This window comes from Anneissia japonica, unplaced genomic scaffold (genome assembly GCF_011630105.1).
Source record: "Anneissia japonica isolate Jap-2015-1 unplaced genomic scaffold, ASM1163010v1 scaffold6788_len1366326_cov149, whole genome shotgun sequence".
Classification (NCBI taxonomy): Eukaryota; Metazoa; Echinodermata; class Crinoidea; order Comatulida; family Comatulidae; genus Anneissia; species Anneissia japonica.
In genome coordinates, this window is record NW_022692324.1 from 140,601 (window position 1) to 158,286 (window position 17,686).

General features: G+C 34.0%; 2 protein-coding genes across 5 annotated transcripts in view; one reads left to right on the forward strand and one right to left on the reverse strand.

Moving 5' to 3' along the window:
* Nucleotides 1–920: 920 nt before the first annotated feature.
* Nucleotides 921–16,048, reverse strand: LOC117100213 (xaa-Pro dipeptidase-like). Of its 2 annotated transcripts, XM_033239806.1 has the most exons (16): nucleotides 15,905–16,048; nucleotides 14,887–15,061; nucleotides 13,692–13,819; nucleotides 13,418–13,481; nucleotides 12,995–13,042; nucleotides 12,012–12,164; nucleotides 11,737–11,798; nucleotides 11,100–11,144; nucleotides 9,815–9,937; nucleotides 9,290–9,358; nucleotides 8,266–8,343; nucleotides 7,112–7,260; nucleotides 5,294–5,478; nucleotides 4,309–4,416; nucleotides 3,299–3,382; nucleotides 921–2,184 (listed from the first exon to the last, which is right to left on the reverse strand). In XM_033239806.1, exons 1-16 carry the CDS (start codon nucleotides 15,919–15,921, stop codon nucleotides 2,068–2,070), a joined length of 1,605 nt encoding a protein of 534 aa, XP_033095697.1. In that variant the 5' UTR covers nucleotides 15,922–16,048; the 3' UTR covers nucleotides 921–2,067. The 2 variants fall into 2 exon arrangements, with proteins under 2 accessions (XP_033095697.1, XP_033095698.1); XM_033239807.1 differs by lacking the exon at nucleotides 12,012–12,164.
* A 517-nt stretch (nucleotides 16,049–16,565) lies between these two features.
* LOC117100214 (amine oxidase [flavin-containing] B-like) overlaps nucleotides 16,566–17,686 on the forward strand; it is a 57,411-nt gene continuing 56,290 nt past the window's right edge. For 2 of the 3 annotated variants that reach the window (XM_033239808.1, XM_033239810.1), the window contains exon 1: nucleotides 16,569–16,723. The gene's annotated coding sequence lies outside the window, so the exon portion shown is untranslated. Of the gene's footprint in view, nucleotides 16,724–17,686 lie in introns of all 3 variants that reach the window. The other variant, XM_033239809.1, reaches the window with a different exon arrangement.

The window sequence follows — 17,686 nt, forward strand, 5'->3', positions numbered from 1 at the left end:
TGATCTCTCAGCCTCTTTAAATATTTCAACATCTTAATTTATTGTTTGATTTGGAATAAATGTTTATTTGAATATTAATGAATTTACAAAATGTCAATAAATATATTTTGGGAACATGCAATGTCAAATGTTATTTGCTTTTATTAATTTTGCTTTCACTAAGTATCACGGTGCTAGAGATATATATTGAATATTGACCGAAATGTATGTACCCTGTGAGCAGTCGTATTACATGTGCTTCGGAAAGTCAGCATTTGTATTATGGAATCCATTGTATATGATCAAGCAGTTCCTCTCATTTAAAAAAAAAAAGACTAAAGTAAGTTCTCCTATAAGTTTGAGATTAAATTATTTAATGCTACTCAAAATTACATTTTACAAAATGCCATCTATTTAATTTAAGTAAACTTAAAAATGAAGAAATGGATCAAGGGTCAGATCATTAGCAAGAGCATATGGCAAGGGAAAGGAAGAATGGCGAGAATATGCAATGAAGTTGAGGATGAGTGATGTAGGGGAAGACATGCAGTATGGGTGATCTAGGTTCTATCTACACTAAAACAGCAAGGTGTGATTGTTGATTTAATTTTCTCAACTGCCAAATTGTTTTTCTGGAAACCAGCTGAAGGCCCAAGATTTGCCTGTCTTCTGGGGCAAAATACATCAGGTAAATACATTCCCATCAGCAGTGGTGCGCGTTCACATAATGTGAAATTTATAAATTATCATCATCATCTGACTGCACTGCAGAGTAAATGATGACCAACTTGTCCTGTTGCTTCAAATCCATGTATTCCTTATATATAAAGAAGTTATTACAAATTAGTTGTGCTTTTCAGCATCATTGCTCCAGGTTTTGTCTGTGTGCAAGCTTTCCTAATAGAACTACAGAAATTCAAACAAGTACAGTGCGACAGTAATGCAAAATTTCAGGTAATTTTATTACAAATCTGAAAAACATTTTTCATAGTTGCAGTAACAATACTAAAGTTTTAAACTTCATTCATTTTTTTGTGTGTCAAATTGGGCAGTACATGCAAGCCATGTCAAAGGTTGGCCAGCATGCTTTGATACTCCCCATACTGCATTGTTAATGGTGGCTGTGTTTTAGCCTTAGGCACATGCATTTCATGGCATAAATATATTATTTAAAAAGTAGCCTCTTACCTAGAAGTGGCTTCCAAGCCATGTTTTGGCATGAATTGAATACAAAAAAAAACCAAAAACTCTAGGATCTTCTGTATATGGACTGCCACGTGCTATATAAAAGCAGTGATGTATTTACTGCAGCCCTTGATCAGACAATATATATCCATTCTTTCATTAGTGCTCAGACATGCAATTCCTTGGATACTTCTTTTTTTCATCGTTTAGATAGAAGTAGCAAAGCATAATATTATCAAGAGTGTGGCATAATATAGACACTCTAAAGTACAGGCATCTTTTTTTCATCATTTAGTACTACTGTACATAGAAGTAGTAAGCATAATATTATCAAGAGTGTGGAATAACATAAACACTCTAAATACAGACATAAAAATGTTTGATTAATGTTTGAATATGTCTTACTCTTTAATAAGTATATTATCAAGAGGGTAATATGCAAATATGGACTGCTCATGTCGGGAATGGTGAAATCTATTGCCCAAAGGTGATGTGGGGCTATAGATTTCAACCGTTCCCCGAATCTAGAGCGGTCAATATTTGTTTTATATACCTGATATATAGATTCTACAAGACCTACGAAAGTAATGAAAATAGTACACATCCAAGTAGGCTCCCTAGGCTTACAGCCTAGGCAATAAAAGGGCCAAATCTCACTTAGCGTCGTTGAGGTTGTGCCTCCTTTACCGTTTGTGCGTGTCATTAATTACATATCAAGCCTCGAGGTTGCACATTGCACAACAGGGCAAATACGGTAGTAGTACTCTCTATTGCCAGTGCTTCTTAACCACAGATGCCTAGAATCTATGTATGCAGTATATAATGTAATATAAACTATGTATAGTCAGCAAAAATGTTCGATTAATGTTTGAATGTTTTTTATTCAGATGATCCTTGAATGATTTATTCAGCTTCTCTTGCTTTGGCCATGAATGCCTCAATGTCATTGATGGTCCTTGGTACACATGTCAGTAACTCCATACCATCAGATGTTACAACAACATCATCCTCAATACGAACCTAGGAAAAAAAAAACGATAAGTAGTTATAATAGATACTTTACATACGTTTGTCGCTCTCCACCCTGGAGTATAAATGTGAGGTCTCGCCACAAAATGAGTCTCATGGTTAGAAATTCAAAAATTGAGTTTATATTATATTTGGGTAGATCACATTATAAGCTTTCATTTGGTCTTTGAATGGCTTCTCTACGATAAGTAAATCCAGAGATGTGAGCATTTAAATTTTAAGTGTATAAGAACCACGTTTTGAGAAAATCAGCCTCAAAGATAAACTAACCTGTACAAATAATATGACTAGAATTACAGAATATGTGCAGAGAACACTCATTCACTTATAAAGTATACAATCATAAAATATAAGTATCAAGTTATTCAAAAACATTAAAATCAAAATTTTGTAAAAATGATGACTTTTGTCTGTTTTGGTGAATATCTCAATATGATTTCACCAACGATGCGTCTCATTTTGTGGTAAGACCTCACAAATGGGTACCGGCATATGCTGGGAAGGTAAAAAGGACTTGCTTTATGGGAGGAGTGGCGAACCCCACACAGCCTTGCACAGTCTGTCCCAAACGCCAAGGAAAGAGAGATGGACACTCTGGCTTGTGAGCCCAGAGCTTCAGACACCTATCCAAATATATAATAGTCAGATACCCTGATTAGTTAATTAATTTACTGATATCTCATTAATACAATATAAGCAATTTTAATAGATTAATTCATATCAATCAATCAAATCAAATTTATTTCACTTGCAGTAGTGGCTCTAGAAATTTGCCAACGGTTCCAACAGAGGTCTGACGAGAATCTGACCGAAGGGGAACCCTTGTGGCAGTAAAGGGGGAGAGGTTTAGGGTTTAGACAGATAAAAACTGAATGTTTTATTACAAACTGCAATAGCTAACTTTGGTTCAGATTTAAAAATGAACATTTTAGTCTAATGAATTCACAATGCATCTGACGACAAGGGGTCCTTGTATTCTTTTGACATGGCGGTAATTTCTCCCTTGACCTCCATTGGTGCCGCCACATGTGTCGGAGAGATATTTGGTATAATCAGCTTCCAGATATTAAATTTCAAGGGTGTAACGTCCTATGGAATAACTTACCCCACCAAAATTCATAAATCTTTGGAGTTCTTGCTGACAGAGAAATGGGGCCTGTGTTTCATTATTGAATGCTTGTTCCAAAACCTGCAAAAACAAAAAAAAGGCCTTTTAACACATCACTTGATTTTTAATCATCATGGGTAAATTCTTAGGCGAGACTTTTTTATACCTTATTTCATAGAACCAATGATTATTAAATTAAAAAATATATTTTATTTTGGCAAGTTAGCACTATCACTATATAAAATACGGTGTTTTTTTATTGTTCCTGCCAGTTCTCACAAAACAAAATATCTATATTTAAATAAAACTTATGAACGACATGTTTCAATGTGTCCCACATCATCATCAGGTAATAACGCTTATGCTACTAACGGTTTAAGTACTACTGGTCAGATGTAAGACGAAACAAGCAAATATTAAGGTAAGTCATGTATATAGCGGTCAAGAATACTATGGTAAGTCATGTATATAGGAATTAGAATGAATTAGAATGAGAGAGTGATATTGTAATAATTTGTTTGTTTGTTCAGTGACAGACTTCCCCAAGCAATGTAAAGGACTTCTTTATTTTAAATTGATGAGTATTGTGGGCGGAGTCAAGAATAGTAAAACAGTCTAAATTCGATGTGTTTTGACATGTCGTTCATAAGTTTTATTTACTTCATTAGATGCATTACTGCATTTGTATATCTATATTTCTTCTTAATTATATAAATTTAAAGCTATTATTAATCCCATTAATACTACAATATTTAAATTCACCAATAACATTTTATTTCTTTTCTTCCTACTCAGAAGTTTGCTAAACAAGGTATTAAAATAATCTTCCTTTAGTGCTAAACTTTCTAAATTATTGGTGTTGAAAGCTGTACTTCTGAATAGTAATTATTTGTTTGCCATCGCTTGAAACCAATCACTGCGGTAAAGTTAACAAACCCTTCCTTTTTTGTATCCAAGGTATTGATTAATATGAATCATTGTACTACAAATACAGTAAGCCTACGTACCGACTGAATAAAGTAACAGCCTGGTTCAATTGTCAACACCATACCAGCCTGTAGATGGCGTACAGTACGCAAGCTCTTAAGTCCAGGCTTCTCCATCCGTTCAGTACCCTGAAATATATTCAAACGTCAAAAGTTATATCTGAGTAATTCTACTCCTATGGCATTTTTATTCCTTTCACCTAAGCAGGGTTTCTTTTAGTAGGAGTGTGTGGCGCAGTGTGTAAGGTGTTGGACTTCTTATCAGGAGTTAATGACAGATGCTTGTCGCACTGCTTGTGCCCTTGGGTAAGGCACTTTACTTACGTTTACCCCTCTCCACCCAGGAGTATAAATAGGTACCTGGTAGGATGGTGTGGCATTGAACGTCGTTGTGCATGTAAAGCAGCATGACTAGGGATGCTCCCCAGGAAGCAGAGAAAGTTACTGGTTTGCCAACTAAGTATCCTGTAACCAGGAAAATACTGATGCCAGCGCCTTTGTATATTTTCCGGAATGTGAAAGGCGCCATATAAATTAAATTATGTTTGAATGAGTAGCATTAAAAACATCAGCTCAAATGCACTATTTGAAAATTGCAAAAAGTGGTTGACAAGTATCATTATTATTTTTGAGGTTTGTTGATTGTTCCTGGCTTGATCACTGTTACAAATTGATACTGTGAATTCAACCAAAGAGAATAGAATTGCAAGGAGTCCGACTGCCCTGGTTTTGTATGCACACAATGGAAAGTTGGAAAAAAGTACTACTACGAGATAGGGGGCGCACTATTAGAATTTGAATAGAGTTTGAAACGCGCCTTTTGAAGTAAGCTCTCTAGTTCTTGGCAGTACTTTTTGAAATAGGATTACGTTTCAACAAAACCCAGAGAGTCGGATGTCTTGCAGTTCTATATCTTTGATTCAACCTACAAACATTTAAATACTCTTGGTACAGTTTAATACACTTGATTTTCAAATGACAAAAAAAAAAAAAACCCAAATTTTACCTCTGGGTAACCACCAACATCGTGAACATCTAGGCCCATAAAATGCCCCAGACCATGTGGCATGAAAAGGGCTCCAATGTTGGCCTTCACCATTTCATCTAGGTCTCCTTGCACAAGGCCATGCTGCTTGAGAACGAGTAGAATGGTACGCTCAGCCAAGCGGTGCATTTCCACCCATGATGCACCTTCAGAGTGAAAGTATAAAGTTAATTGATAAAATAAATGTAGAACTCGGATTAGCACAGGGGAAGAACCGATGAGCATTAGAAAAGAGTATCAAACAATCAATTTCAATTTTTTAGATATGATTATTCAAAATTTTATACCTTCAGTTTGCCCTCCAATTCAATACTACCACATTTCATTCTAAAATTTTCTAGTTCGCTGTGTGTTAAGATGATATTTTTTTGTGGATGTACTGTTAATTCAATTTAGTTTGTCTTGTTATTGCAAATTTTTTTTAATTCATTTTAGGGAAATTTATTAAAACTTCAATCCCTATTTTATTTATTGATTGCAATAAAGTTTGTTTGTATTTCGTATCTTATTATTGAAGAAATTATTAGTTCATACTGCACTTTGAAAAGCGGTTTGGAATTTAGAGTGGTCTCCAATTTGAGGGTGAACAGAATTCTTGGTGTCATAACATTGTTTCATAACAAAATATTTTATTTTTAGCTTGGTTTCTATATAATCGCTACATGCTATCGCTTACAGCTTTCGGTGATGCTGATTCGACGGTCAAATTGGGGCACCTTCCCGATTGCATCGAGGGCTGCTATGCAGGGGAACGATTGCACTGAAAAGACTGTAGCGACAATGTATGTTTACAGAAACCAGGCTTTAATGTGGTTGGGAGTCTGAAAATCCCACTTAAACTGTTGTGTGTACAGTAATGATATGGATTATTGAGTGTCTCTAATATAATTTTAATGCTTAGCTGATATAGCAGTTAGCACAACGATTGTGTATTGATGTCAGGGTTGTGTGTGATTACACTTGTGTCTTTGCCCAACACTTAGTCTCTCTCTGCCCAGAAATACAAACAACCTGGTAGGATGTTGTGCTACTAGTTTTGAGGTTCAAAACCCACAATGGGCAAGTAAGTTTGTCCCTCTCTACCCAACAGTACAAACGAATACCTGGTAGGGTGTTGTGTTACCATTTTCATGTGCTGATTACCACTAGGTATATTTATTTAAGCTTTCTTTCCAGGGGGTATCCATTCAGTGACTAACACTGCTTTTCAAGTAAGCCCTGGTACATACAGTGAATATATCCAAGAGAAAAAAAAATGTTTATAATCATGAAAAAGTAACAAAAAGTAAATCAAAAACAACAAGATAGCCTAAAACTGAAAAGGACAAATGAAAACTACCAAACCAAAATAAAAAAGGTACAGTCTTACTAAATACAGATAAAGGCCTCTTTTTTAAACATATTAATAGAAAGAGAATCAAAATTGTTAATACAAATGTTGTGAAAAAGATTGTTCCAAAGATGTATACTCCTCAGATTTTTTGCTGCAGGTTTGCCAAAGTATTATGATATTCAATGGCAGGGTCACTCATGCCTTTGATCAGGGACCTGCCCATGCTTAGAGCAATGCTGTGGAATGGTGCTCCATGAATCCATAGTGTAATTATTATTATCATAGAAGCATGCTAGACACTTATATTAACAGAAATATAAACAATGTGATGAAGCTATCTGCTGCTTTGTAGCCAATCAATGGATAAAGACCTTACGATGTTTGTATTTTTACCAGATAAAAGAATGATTCCCTTTTTATTAAATTGTAACCTATAAAAAGCTTACCTGGTTTGACTTCTTTCATAACAGCTCTACTGGCATCATACACTGCTTGGTAGATAATCTTTTGATTATTGGTGAACTTCCCATTCACAGGAAATGAGCAGGTGATATCAGATGCATAGCAGTAATATTCTCCACCCATATCAAATAAGCTGAAAAAAAAATGTATAAAAAATTCAAAACAGAATTGAGAGAATCAAGAATCAAAAATTATTTGAATAAATTCCCAACTGATATAATATTGCATGGTATTCTTTAAATGTTGCTGACCATCAAATCTAGTGTTAGAGGATGTGTTCAACTTTCATCAGTACATTATTTCTTATACGGTTTTGAATAAAACTAATCTTGTACAGTATAATCTATATACAGTACTTATACTGCATATGTTAAATCAAGCTTGTTTGTATTTACTATGTACAACAGTTTCACTTAATTGTTTCCATCCATAATTATAGGGGGTGACCCCTCTAGCCTATCTTAGGTGGTCATCCCTAATCAGGGGCACTCTTTAATAAATAAAACAATGATGCTTTATAAACCAAGCCTCATTACAAGAGAGTCACAGGATTTGAACACAGACATTGGAAGGCAAGGAACTGAATAACCATCTCCATACAGCACACACAAATACTCCTCCAGCAAATTTTATCTTTCTTCTGTACCATTTTTGTAGTGTACATAAAATATGTTACTGCATATTTCTGGCTCCCGTTCTGCAATATTCTTCCCGTTATAAAAATAACTGAATCGTGACTGATAACTGCAATTTGTGTGCTTTGTTTGGATGATTCAATTGTTATATATTTTATGATAATAATAATAATAATAATTACAATAATGATATGGTTACAATAATGATTCAATAATTAATAATTAAAATAATCAATTTTATTACGTATATGTTTTTTACCTGTTGTTTACTTCTGATGTTTCCAATTTTAATGTATTTTAATGTTATTTTTATCTCCATTTTTTATGTCATGTGCTTTTGTTTGATTGATGTTTTTATGTTCTTATATTTGCCTATTTGCCTTATTTTTGTAAATATCAATTAATTCAGCCTTGGCTGAGATTTTGATGTGTGTTTGAATAAAAAAAATAGAAAAAAAAAGGGTGACACCTACAAATTACATTTTTACTGAGGTTGAACTCACCACATGTCTCCATCATTGATGACTTTGTCGTTGGGGGCGCCAGCATGTCCATAATGAAGGACAGCTCCATTCTTTCCACTGAAATAAGGAGAATATTTAAATGCATGTGGTAATATTTTTCGAAATGTCTATACAATATTAATTGCATAATGCTACATATCAGGCAACTTTTTTTATACCCAGATTAGTGAACCCGCCGCCCATCAATAACGATAATTTCGAATATAAATAAAATTTGATTTTTGGCCAATTAGCACACCCGCCACCACAAAAATGGAAATTTATGCCTGCCACTGCCTTCAATTCTTCAAAAATAATATATTTATATTTCTTCCAAAATTATATCAATTTAAAGAATTTAACCATCCCATTACGACACTATTTATATTTAACAATAAAATTTTATTTTTATTTTCTCCACCGTCTGTTTTTTTTTTTTTTTTGGGAAACCGTTATATAAAATGTTTTTTTCTTATTTATAAACAAACAAAATTTAATTTTTTCTTTTTGTTCACCCTCCTCTGACGATCTTTAAAACAATAAGTTCGCAAAACAAGGCATAAAGTTCCTGCCCTATTGTGAAGGACAATACCTTTATTAATTTTCACTTAATTTTCTTTTACTAAGGTGCATATGTTAAGTATATATATAAAATTATAAATGTTATGTTATCTCATAAATAGAACACAAAGGAAGCAGTAAGTTACTTATTTTCTAGAAGATTTAATAAAGGATGGATCAAAGTGGCTTTTGCACTTTAAATATGTTAATTGTCATTAGCATGTACAGATATCACTATGGTAACAGCCAATCAAGACTGACGAGATCAAGATGTTTATATTTTAACAGAATGATGTATGCCAGCTGAAAATTAATTATGAGTGAGGTCAAGTGAAAGCATCTTGCAAGTTTCACTTTAGCAAACAATTAGTGTTTTATGTCATTTCCAGTTTATGCAGGAAACCAAAAAATCAATGCAACACAGATTGGACCATCAATGCATCTTCCTTGTTATTGTTCTTACCTTCCGCAAATGCAGGTGTACGAAGTGTGTCTACAACCTCCTTTACTGTAGCAATAATGCTGAAACAGGCTGCAAAACAAACCGACACTTGTTAACCTCACCACTTCACTGGGTTTATTGATTTTGATAATATTACTAGCATTCACTTGACTGTCTGGTTTTCGTGGTTTATTTGATTGTTTATATCTAATTTGCTTAAAAGATGTTTATATATAGTTAACTTTGTAGAATAGCAAATAAATAACTTGAGCATTGACCCACTTTCAATAGACATGGCATCACACACAAATTGATCAGATAAGCGAAACAAACATACACTGCTGACAATAGTTCCAGACTTGGTAATAGGATGCCAAAATTTGAAATTTGCTCCGATTGTTCAATTTTTTAATGACCTTCATAATGTTACTGCATACAATCTGTATAAATGTTGGCTAGTGCTGCATTGTGGCTGTTCCCAGAGAAAAGGCCCAGCTACAATTTTCAATTTGAACTAGGACCTAGGACAAGTATTTTTTTTTCTACCTCTCCATCTCATATTCTTTCATTCCAGGACGGATCTTCCTCATGATCTCCATGTGTGCCTCGCTGCTTATTTTATTTGTGTAACGCAAGATCTCAAGCTCTTGTGGCGTTTTAATTACTCGGCTAAAAAGAAAAATAAAAAACATGAATATTAAAAAAGTATTAGAATACAACACCAAAGTTTTTTTGTAAAACATATTATTCTCAACATTTAGTTGGACAAGAGGATTTAAAAAATGCAAAGATGTATACTTTTGTTGGTATGCATGCTTTTGTTGGCTTAAGTTATCATGTCATTGCCAAAATACTTGCCTTACTGGTACTTGTTGAGAACTGACCCAAAGTACAGTATTATTATGAATATGTGCTAAATGCGTTACAGATATTACCTTACAATGTACTTTTTGTCAAACATTGCTCAAGGATGATGATATAGTGCACCTCAATTTAAATTGTGTAATTTTTAACAGGCAATATCTTACGAAAATGAATGGAGCATATTTTGGGGAACAAAATGTTTATATATGAGTGAGTGGGCTTCCTTTGATGTTTAAAAACAGGATTCAATCAAAATTGTTTGCAAATGAGCCTTCAAAAAATTGTATTTTTTTTTTTTCTTTAGATCTACCTATATACAAGTTATTTTTAGGTAGGATAGAGTGAATCACATGCTTTCTTTGTGCATTCTGCAGTTAGAGCTCATGGTTATTCACATAGGCCCTCTGCTTAAAAAACAAAACCCAATTCAGAGGACTTTTCTGCTTTAAATCTAGCCAATTGTGTTCACAGTGCTGGAAAGTGTTGAGTTTAGCAACCAGTAGCTTAACCAACAATAGGAAATGTCTGTACCTTTGCACAGTGCATTTATTTATGTGGTTAAATCATCATCAGATATTCCCTTGAAGACATGACTCATTTTTTTACAATGTATAGTGTGCATTAGTAGGAAGGCCTTTCAGTAACTTCATGCCATTAAGTGTGACTTACCAATTTAAAGGAAAGAATAAACCATGTGAGGCTACATGAGTGGAGATGCGTTTAGTTCATAAGAGAAAATATTTATTCTGTTAATATAACCCCCATCCTGTCCCTGTTCCCAAATTCAATTACAGTTGAACTTGCAAAATGACATTTAAAATTTGTTTGACTTAGATAAAATATCGCTTACAGATCATTAATTAATTAAAAAACACAACAATTTGCCATATAAAAATATGATCAACTTAGAAATTATTCGAATTAGGCAAATTCAACTTAGGCAAGTTTAACTGTGGTCAAAACTTACCATTCCATTATATGCGGATGGAGTAAAGTATTGTTCACTTTAAACCTATGAAACAGAAATGTTTGTATTGCATAATTATTAATAGATGTACTGGATACACTGCATATATTCAGCAGTGGTTGATGAAATGATTTACAACATAATAATTTTATACACCGATTGAACAAACAAAACTCAATGGAATTAAAGATGCACATTTTTTCTATAATGCCAGTAATAAAATTCATGTTATTAAATGCTTCAGTTTTGATGTGATGCTATTGTGTTAAAACAAGATATGGATAAAACAAAAATATGGTCCCTTATATGACACTAACATAAAAACTGTATATTTAACTGTTCACTGAACTTATTATTATATTGATAAATATAAGTATCAAAATCCTGGATAGATAAATCTTCATCATCAAACTATTATATTTGTATCAAGAAAGTAATTTTCACTTTCTTCTTTAAAACATTTCACCATTATATTGTTGTTTTCTCTTGATGTTAAACCTATGATTTTGCACCATTGAACTTTGACCTTTCTTGTTTCTGTTTGTCTTGATACATTTAAATAGTGCAAAACAAAGTTTTCCTCATCAGAAGTCAATAATTACTGTGTACAATTATGTTGATCATTATTCATACATACTTGTGAACACCTTCAAAGACAGCTTCTTGGCAGGTACTTCCACTATCTGTGTTAACACCCCTCTGGAAAAAAAAAATCTTGCAAAATAATTATACGAAAAAGAAAAAAAAAAAACTTAAAATTTAAATGAAATATTAAATTGCTCATTTAACCCTTTGAACCCTAAACTTAATCTTAATACGTCATGCTGACCCCGGGTGATTTTGAAAAATTATCCATATTTAAAAACAAATCACATATGATTAGTAGTTAGTAGATTAGTTGGTATCACCAACCTGTACACACAGGCCTGCAGTGAAATCATGATCGCTACCACTACAGCTATCATATTCATCTGAAGGGCTAGGCCCAGGCCTAGTGCTAGAAACTATGCTGTCTACCTCACTTTCGCTGTCAAAGTCGCTTCCACTATAATCGCTGGCATTATTCTTGGGAATCATCCAAAAGTAATTGCAAAGCCTCAATAGCATACATATATCATTTTCAAAGTGTAGAAGGACAAATAACTTTTTGTTACAGAAAACGATCCACACAAACTGTCAAACTGCTTAAGAGTGATGATGTCACAAAACTGTGAACTATGACCCATAACAGTCAGGTGATTACCCCAAATAAGATCACCTGATCTGAAAAGACAGAATACTGGCCTTTCAGGTTATTGTAGCGTAAGTGCAGGGCCTGTTTTCCGGCCTTTCGGGCTCAAAGTGTTAAAAAAATCTAATACATTATCAACTTTTATTTAGTCATAAATTTTTAAGTATCAGATGTCTTAATCTGAAATTTTTCTGGTAGAAATATATAGGGTATACGCAATAAATAAAAAATTATTACGATTTATTATTAATAATTTCTTTTTTATAGTAATAACTTATTGAAATATACAAACCAAGTAATTAAAAATCTTTTTTTTTTTTTTTTATTAGATTAGCAGTATACCTTTAAAATGTAGCCTAAATTCTAATTAAGACTACTACAACCATACAAACTCAAACTAGGCCAACCTAAGGTTTCATTTGACAATTCCACACCTACATCATCATTGGCCAAGTTTGGATATTGACATATGGCTGTATTATAAAGGATAAATATGAGACGCACAACCAGTTGAACCCCTGATCAGTACATAAGCAGATCCATCGTATTGAACGAGCTGACAATTTTACTAGTTTACTACATGTGTAACTGAAAAAATATTTAAACTGACATAATCAAAATACAGGTAAACCAATATTTTTTCTTTGATATATGCTTAACTTACCAATGTTAATAACATGGACGGATTCATCGACTCTAAGACATCTGCAATCTAGAAGACAAAAGCATAAATTAATCTTAATAGGAATGGAAATGTTGCTGCAAAAAGTTGAAATTAAGGTGGCCATGCATAGTAAGACAAGACTTTTTTTTATACCTTGCTTTAAAGTCAACCTGCCCTCCTATGACGATCTTTAAAAAACATAGGTTCAAAACACAAGGTATAAAAAAGTCTCGCCTAACTAAGCATTCTACAAACATTCCAGTTATGATTTATTCATAATTTTACATTCATAATATAATTAGTAAACGATTTGGCATACACTGTACTTAAATGTGTCCAAGTTTTTTGTTGTTTCCCTTCAGCTAGCATCCCAACCCCCTAAAAAAATTAGCAATGGTAAGTTGGTTATCATTTTATACTTACTTCTTCCACATAATGAACTTCATCTACAGCATATTTTTCTTTGAAATGACTTTTTGGTAAGATTCTGTAAAATGAGTGAAAGATCTTATTAAATAAATAAAAAATAAATAAATAAATAAATTTACTTACTTCTGGAATGACTTTTAGTTGTTTTTTTACTGGACTTATCTGTTAGATACACACATTGATATACAACTTTCTCTTAGTGCTTTCCACTCATGTATTTTAAAAATATTTTATGTCTGTGTTTTTTTTGTTGTAATATTTAACTTACACTCCCATCCATATGGCATATTCTTCAGGAAGCTTTGGGCAAAATAGAATGGATTTGCCGCTGTCAACATCAATAGCACCATAGAAACCAGACTCAAGCACACCAAAGGTCCAGTGGAAATATGACTCCTTAAATGTAAATATAAATATGTTAATACCACAAAAAATATTTTGTTAGGTATTGGGATATTTGGTTGTAAAAAATCCTGAAATTTATATTTTTAGTTAGTAGGTCCACAGATGGCAGAAATAAATATGATACACAAATAAATAAAAAAATAAAATATTATTTGTGATTATTATGTATTTTATATTTCACCCTCTCTGTTCATTCCTACCCTACTACTAGGAATCAAATATCAAATACTCTAGTTGTTCCACATGCATATTTAAACTGTGGTGAGCGCACATTTCATAACAGAGCAGCTCATCTTTGGAACAATCTGTAGAACAACATTCGTAACAATTTTGATGCTCTTTCTATTAATATGAAAGAGGCCTTTATCTGTATTTAGTAAGACTGTATCTTTTTTATTTTGGTTTGGTTGATTTCATTTGTCTGCTTTCTTTTCAGTTTTAGGCTATCTTGTTGTTTTTGATTTACTTTTAGTTACTTTTGAATTTCATGATTTTAAAAATTATTTTTTTGGATATATTCACTGTATGTACCAGGGCTTCCTTGAAAAGCCCCTGGTTAAAGAAAACTTAAATAAATAAATATATTTAGAGCAACTTGTAATGATCTGTCCATTATAAAAAAAGGTGCTATTTATAAACCTAGGTTTTTGTAGTTACTCTTATTCAGAATCTTTTATTCTTTGCTTTGTCCAATATTACACTTTTTATAATGGTACCATGTCAGGAGAGTACAAATTGCTTTCAAACTTCAATAATCTATATTTTGTAAGGGTACATATAAAAGTGAAAGGAAAAAAAAGTAATCGTGTTGAGCTTCAAAAGGGCGTGGTCTATGACTATGGTAGCAACCATACAGAGGCACTTAGATATGTATCATTCCACAACGACAGGGGCTGAAATACTATAGCTTTGGGGTAAACCCTACTCTAAGTCCTTATCCAAAAAGACTTGGCTCTACTAACCAAACCCTGGGTGAGGAGCGGCCAATGTCAAGGTTGTCAGTGACGCCCCTGCCTTACCGCTCGGCCACTCGACTTGTCCTATATTTTTAACAGTACCTGTCTAAAAACTAAGGCTGTGTCAGTGCAGTATCTGTTCGTTTCTTCGCCGCCCTGGAGGACAATAATTGCACCGGCACCAACACCTTTTTCTGTTAAACTCTTGCACAGTCGCTTGCGGTTTGTGTCATGCAGAGTAACTGACACGTTTAATGATCCAAGACAGAAAGAGGGTCTGAAAGAAAAATAGTTTGTTGCCTTGTTCTTAATATCAATTGTTATACCCCTGGTCTACTGTTTGTTTAAACAGTACTTGCATCTATGGAGTACCACAGTAAACACTTCCCATAAAAGGGGAGGTCAATGTTTGGTATGCAAAGCTCCTTGCAGGTCTAAATAATAATAATAATAATTCTGGATTTATATAGCGCCTCACATTGACACAACCTCGAGGCGCACCACCATCACACCACACCATCTATCCTCATATTGCATCGTTTTCGTCTCCCAAACTCTATTCTCTCAAATAATCATATCTTATTTAAAATAAATAACCTAATTATTTACTGCTGTAATCTGTTGCAGTTCCAAAACTCAAAACGCATCTTTTCTTTTAGTTTACACTGAACTGGAAATTCAAAGCGCTTCAAACTGCCTTTTGTGTTATAAAATGTTATCTATTATTATTATTATTATTTCATCCTGGAACTCCGTTTTTCCATCCAAACCAAACCAAACATATTCTTCTGACTCAATTAACTAGCTAGGTCCTAGGCTCTAGGCTAGGGCTGTTATAATAATGTATAAATATGGAACTGTAAAATTAACTTTCAGGTGTTACTAAATCGAAAAATCTTGCCTATCCTATAAGATAGAAAGAGCCTCAGTCTGCACCACCACTAGGCCTAGCTAGGGCCTGCCTGGCTCTAGGCTACACAGGATAGGGCTGACAAGACAGGGACGGAGGAGGGGCATGCTCCTTCCCTGCCTTGCCTACTACACAGTAAAGATATTAATAATAATACCTAGGGCCTAGGCCTAGCTAATTCATAAATTTGTTTGTGAACATTAAACTCACTCAGCCTTGACTGCCATTTTCAATATATTTTTGCCGCCCGCAAGAAGTATTTTTACTAAAACATAGGCAGCAAAAACCTTCTTAAAGTTTCCTTAGCTGTGAAACAACAGACCCTTTACCCTGACTTGCTAGCTAATCACCTGATTCAATAGAGACATCACATGACCTCAAATGGTCATTCCATTTATTTGTAGGTATAGTAGTCGAATATCATAATTAGTAATTTGTAAAACAAAGATTATCAGATAATTAATTAGTTTAAAAACAGGCATTATACAGTTTGGTATATTGTGTTATATTTTATTGACTAAAAAATAGGAACCATAAATGTCATTTTATAGTTATGTAGCCCCACATAGTAATGTTTTCAACCAACAGGTAAACAAATAGCCAAGGCAAACTTTTGTCCAGGTCCAGGTTAGTAAAGACACATGAGGACGAATATAATTCAGTGTGTTTATTATTATTTTGTTGTTTTATTTTAAAATGATAATAAAATAAATCATGACTTTAACATTCTGCATGGTTCACACGTACATCTTCTGAAATATTAAACTATGCTTTTTTAACTGGACTGGCTGTTGAGATGTTAACTCTAGCACTCTTGATCTTCCGCACACCTGGTGCTTAGACTTAGATTAGATTGTGACCTTGCCTTTTTGTTGATTCTGTGACTTGTCTGAGAGGTAGAGTACGCAGTACTACAGTACTACTAGAGGTCAGCCACAAGGATATATCGTAGGTGGCTACAGCAGAGAAAGACTGTTTGACGATCAGCTAGTCTTCAGTGAGGTCTCCGGTTTGTCTTCATTAAGTAAGGTATTGTTTCTGTGCCTTTGCACTGTTTATGTTACTAGATTCATTTTAAATTTAGTTTAGTGTTAAGTATCATACTTAGTATGGTAGGCCTTGGCTTAAGGCCAGTGAGTGATCGGGTGGTCAACTGTTGCTGCTGCAATCATGCTGTCTGCGGCATGTATGCCGTCTGCACTGTGAATTGATCGTGCAACTTCGATCGAGAAGAACAAGTCAAGGACCAAGGTGTTCACTGCTCTATTATCTTGATTTGATCATTTGACGATGAGGCATTGGCTCTCCTTAATTGTACCAAAATAAAGTGCACATTTAATTATTGCTGCGAAGCAGCCAATTCATATTCTTGACAGCAATTTGACCTCTGAAAGGTCATTGTTTGTCAAAAAACAAGGGCCTAAGAAGACTGAAAAGCGGAGTTTCCTTCTTTCGTTCTGCCGGGTAAAATCAATTACTTTAGGCGACGTTTGTAGACTAACCAACACGTCCCAACTTCCGCATTTCGCGCTAGCCTTATCCTACTAGGCCTAGACTAGCTAGGATGGTATAGGCCTAGCCTTGAAGGGACGAAGGTCCCAATGAAAAACAACGTCGCTCCTTGATAGCTAACATTGTCTTTAACATCACAATAATTCATTATTAGACCTATAGGCCTAGTTGTTTTTTGAATTGTACTCCACAAATCTCAGCCGATACCTCGCACAACTCGAGTAACGTCTCGTATCTATTGTTGTGACGTCATGCCTCGCTGGCTCACACTTGCGATGTCTCGCACTTGTGATCAAATACCACGCTGGCTCACACTTTGGCAACACTCTTTGGCAGTCAACTCCCCCTAGAAAACCCGCCCTTGGAATCTTGCCCCATAAAAAAATGTACACTTCCTAGACCATGCAGTCTTCAAAATAAAAATTGTATGTAACCTTTGGTAATCAACTACATTTTCCACATACATAGAAATTTTTGAAA

Bases quoted from the DNA above. Each gene is read 5' to 3' on its own strand.
- LOC117100213 (XM_033239806.1), bottom strand. The intron at 13,482-13,691 runs GTAAGTTAAATA...CTCATTTTACAG, and splicing joins TATGCCATATGGATGGGAGT to AATCTTACCAAAAAGTCATT. The intron at 3,383-4,308 runs GTACGTAGGCTT...TTGTTTTTGCAG, and splicing joins GCTGTTACTTTATTCAGTCG to GTTTTGGAACAAGCATTCAA.